This window comes from Zootoca vivipara, chromosome 5, assembly GCF_963506605.1.
Source record: "Zootoca vivipara chromosome 5, rZooViv1.1, whole genome shotgun sequence".
NCBI classification, from domain to species: domain Eukaryota; kingdom Metazoa; phylum Chordata; class Lepidosauria; order Squamata; family Lacertidae; genus Zootoca; species Zootoca vivipara.
Window position 1 is genome coordinate 6844079 of NC_083280.1, and position 4778 is coordinate 6848856.

The 4778-nt window shown below is 43.1% G+C and overlaps 1 protein-coding gene across 1 annotated transcript in view; it reads left to right on the plus strand.

Moving 5' to 3' along the window:
* The first annotated feature begins 369 nt into the window (after nt 1-369).
* Nucleotides 370-4778, plus strand: part of LOC132592137 (cytochrome P450 2J2-like) — a 28685-nt gene continuing 24276 nt past the window's right edge. The window contains exons 1-2 of the mRNA XM_060274305.1: nt 370-596; nt 4056-4218. Of these exons, the coding sequence (XP_060130288.1) occupies nt 429-596; nt 4056-4218 (331 nt within the window). The 5' untranslated portion in view covers nt 370-428. The remainder of the gene's footprint in view (nt 597-4055; nt 4219-4778) is intronic.

The window sequence follows — 4778 nt, forward strand, 5'->3', positions numbered from 1 at the left end:
GAGAAAGAGAGAAAGAGAGAAAGAGAGAGAGAGAGCCACTTTGCTTTTCCTAAGGGTCTGGGTCTCATTTTTATTTAATGAACATTTGATACAAAATTATTTCCCACATATTTTTGTCACAAAATCAGTCTTAAGATAGCTTGAATTCGAATTACAATTCATATTAATCACACATCCTCTCATTTGCGTGACCCATATAAGAATGATTATAGTGTTAGATTGTGTTACATGACTTGCAATCACATGGCAAGGTTCCTTGGAAATGGTGTCACAACTCTTGTTGCTTATTTGTTTTTAATTACTGAGCTTATATAAAAAGAGAGCACTGCTGATGTCTCTGAGGAAAGCAAAAACTCCTAAGAGAAAGAGAGTTGAACCTGACCAGGCAACCTATAGAGGATTAAGGAGAAAGAGACAGCAAGAGAAAGATGGAGATATGGGCATTTTTGATTGCTCTGCTGGTGGTTCTTCTGATTATGCTCTACCTGAAACAGCTCCAGTCAAATAGGCATTACCCTCCAGGACCTCTCCAGCTTCCTCTCGTTGGAGCCATATGGCTGTTTGGATTCAAGATTCATGAAAATACTCTCGTTCAGGTACTTATAGCTTAGTAATAAGTCAGTCTGGTGTCAGCAATTGTTTTATCTATTTTCCCCAACAACTGTGATATTGAACCTTAAACAATAGCATGGGTTAACATGGTAAATGCCATAAGCCTCCGTTGTCAGAAGCTATAAGCAATACAAATAATAGTAATAATATAAAGGATATTTTTATTAATACTGCAAAGCACAAAACCATATAAAAGTTGAAAATGTGCTTTAAAAACTACTGATCAAAAATATTTATTGTATACTGTTAAACTGAGGAAGGAGGAGAGAACACCTTCAAAGGAAGAATGGCAAAAATTGAAAAAAAGATACAAATTTAGAATCTTTTAAAGATTTAAAGATTAAAAAGTTATTTCCCATATGCAAAGACCATGGTGGGGGTTGAAGTGTAAGAAAACAGTACAGAATATATTCAGAAACATGTTAGGATGAAATTAGATGAGATGGAACTTTAAAATGAAATCGTATGTAATTCAAGTTATAAACATTGATGTTGGGTGAGCGGGTTGTCACTTGATTTGTTGCATTGGAATATAAGTGCTATGTAACAAATGTAGCTTTTTATATGGGAGAAAAGAATAAAATATTATTACAAAGAAAAGACTGACCACATAGGTCTTCAGCATTCATTCATGGCAGCCTCTCAACAGGTACTAACCTGTTCGGGTTTCATGGGCGTAGGCAGGGGGGGCAGGAGGGGGCATCTGCCCCCCCCTAGAAGCAAAAAATTATTGTATTTTACAGACCATAACCAGCACTTTCCCCCTCCAAAAACTGAAGTGGAAAGGGCTTTGCTTTAGCAAGAGCAGCTAAGTCTCCGCTTGCTTGGGGGGGGGGGGCGGAACACAGCTGTAACAAAAACACATCAAATAAATAAAGCAAAGTGGATACCGGTACTTAAGCAGTTAAGACCATGGAGCAGGAATATCCCTTCAGGCAAGGTTTGATAGCTGACCACTTCACCCTATTGTTCTTCAGTGGGAGTTGTTAATGAGCATTCAGGGATCGCAATAACAGTTTTATTGGCAATTTAATGAGGGTGCAGAGGATTCAATTTGACTAAGGTGGCCCTGCAAGGCTAAAAGGAAGTGAATAAGAAAGGGGGGCTGTAGCTTTGATAGACACAGTGATGTTTATAAAAAGCAGTGGTGTTCCAGTCTGCCCCTCCTCCTGCATCTGTATACTGTAAATCAGGGGTGGCCACCTCCCAAGAGACTCTGATCTACTCACAGAGTTAAAAACTGGGAGTGATCTACCCCCTTTGGGGGGGTTCAGGTCAAAGCTGTTGAGTTTTTTTTTAAGAAAGGGAAGCCCTGTTTTGGGGGGTTTAGGTCAAACTTGTTGAGCTTCTTTTAGGAGGGAGGGAGGCCCATTTTTGTTTAGGGCTTCAGGTCATAGTTCAGCTTTTTTTAGGGAGGAGGAAAATTTTGGGTGAGCTTTTTTTAGGGGTGCCAGTGATCTACCAGTGATCTACCACAGACACCCAGTGATCTACTGGTAGATCACAATCTACCTGTTGGACGTCCCTGCTGTAAATCAAGCAGAGAGAAAGCTGCTTACAAGGCTCCTGTACAGGCGTACCGGTATCTTCCTCTTGCTGCAGAGTTCTAGCATCACAGCGTCACCCAGAGGCACCCACAAATGTGAGTTATCCCTCTCTCTATTTCTTCCTTCCTTCCCTCCCTCTTCCATCCTTAATAAAATAGGGGGGGCAGATAAGCCCCACATAGAAAGCCCATCAACATGGGGTGTGTGTGTGAATCTTTCAAATACGGAATTTACCAGTAATTGGGGGGGGGAGGCACCTAGGCCTCTAGGAGTTGGCTGCTATGCCTAGGAGTAGGACAATTCAATAAAGCAGGATGATGCATATGCTATGGTAATATATCAATAGAATCATAGAATTGTAGTCGGAAGGGACCACAAGGGTCATCTAGTCCAACCCCCTGCAATGCAGGAATTTCTTCCTAAGGTGGGGCTTGAACCCACGACATGGTTGAAATATTATGCTGATATGCAGCAACGCCTCGGAGCCGTCGTGGCTGCGGCCGTGCCTTGCCTCGCCCTCGCCCGCCCTGCCACCCCCTCTCGCCTGCCCGACCCCTCCCGTCCTCTCCAGCCAAGCAGGGTAGCCGCCAATGCTGCCAGCCCCAGAAGCACAAGGTGGCCGCCACCGCTGCTGCCGCCGCCACGATCTCATCGGGCCCGCTGGCCCTGTAGCCCCGCCCACATTCCCACTTCGTGGCCCCTCCCCTCCCGTGCCTTGGCCCTGCCCCTGAACGACCATGGCTCCCCCCCCCCTAGTTTTGATCCTGGCTACGCCCCTGTCCGGTTTTGCTAAATTGGTAGCATGAGAAACCATCAGATTACTTATTCACACAACTAACTCTGGGACAAGCAATTAACACTGGGCAGAAAGCCAAGGTCTGCCTCAGCCATAGCAACTGCTCTCTCATTGGTTAAGGATTAGCACTGAGTCCTGTTATCAGAGAAAGCTAGCACAGTATGTGGTGTGGTGAGTGTAGGAGGAGAAGTGCTGTAACAGTTGGTTGTGTGTGTGTGAGAGAGAGACAGAGAGGAAAGGATTTATTTTACTTTGTTTTTTTAGTTCTAAAATTGTACATAGAAATTCTGGATTTCTTTTATTTAATAAATCCTGTAAATAGTTATTCTGCATCCAGGCGTCTAGTCATTACTACCGCCAGAATCTTCCGGATTGTGTAACACTCTGCTACGTTCAGGCTGAAGCCACACCTGACACTTTAATATTCTAAGATAACTTGTGCTATTCAATTTCTGAAGCCTGGGGATGTTTTCATCTTGTTTACTTGAACTAGAAGTGCTAATAATAATAATAATAATAATAATAATAATAATAAACAATTTAAATACCAAATTCCTCTTAATGGATCTCTGCAGTAAACTAGGGTTTCCATATTTTAGGAAACCACCAAAATTGTTGAGCTTTTTCCATTGTGTCGGGTGCTCCCTGACATTTTGCCTGAAACCTGACCCAGTGCTCTAGCCCAGCCTGTACCCTCCAGATGTTTTTGACTACGATGCTCATCTGCCCCAACCAGCATGGCCAACAGTCAACAATAATGGGAGTTTCAGTTCAAAAGCATCTGGTGGGCTACAGTTTCCACATCCCTGCACACAAAATAATTGTAACAAAATCATTTTCTGGCACAGGAGGGCTGATCACTATGAAGTGCCTCTGCTGCTCTGATCCTAGGCAGAGGCAACATAGACAGCAAAGAGTAAAATAAATGGGTTGAAATGGAGGGAGAGGATGAGGATGAGGTGGGGAGATGATAGGAAGAGAACTGCACATAGTGAGAAGCTGCAGAGGTGAGGGAGACTGAAGCTCTTGTATTAAGTTGAAATATCCAACTGCATTTTTGAACACATTATTCCTCTCCTCTCTTTTGACCAAAATGGTAGCTGGGAAAGCAATATGGAAATATTTTCACCCTATGGATAGGACATCTACCCATTGTAGTACTGTCTGGATTCCAAGCAGTGAAAGAAGCTCTCATTGACCACTCGGGCGAATTAGACGGGCGATCAGAGACTCCTTTCCTTAGGACGATGGCAAAAGGAAAGGGTAAGTAGTGAAGAATAGTGAAGAATTATCTGAAGAAGTGTGCATGCACACGAAAGCTCATACCAAAATAAAAACTTAGTTGGTCTTTAAGGTGCTACTGAAGGAATTTTTTTAGTGAAGAATAAGAATTTCTTACTGGTATTTTCCCAAGAGAAAACATTTAAAGGGCTGACCAGAAAAATGGTTCTCTATTATTGTTGCACTCAACAGGAAATAGGTTACCTAGGAGTGAACAACTAGGGGCTGAGGTCCCTTCAGAGCTCCCCCCAAAAATATTTGAGGGGACCACCAGGCTCCCCCTAAGTTCATGGCAATTGCCATTCTAATGGTGGGCATTATGATTGTGATTGATTATGCAAGGCTGGGCTTACGTCCCCATATTTTATTCAAATTGGCACCCCTGATGGATTGCAACTAGCAAGTGCTTTGTGGAAATAGCAATTGTTTTGCACTGTGGTTAGATTCAACTGCAGGTAGAAGTTTGTTGCCTGTTGCAATTGTAATGCATTTATTATCCTGGCCCTCAGAGGTGGGCTGGATGAGGGCCAATAAAGTGAGTC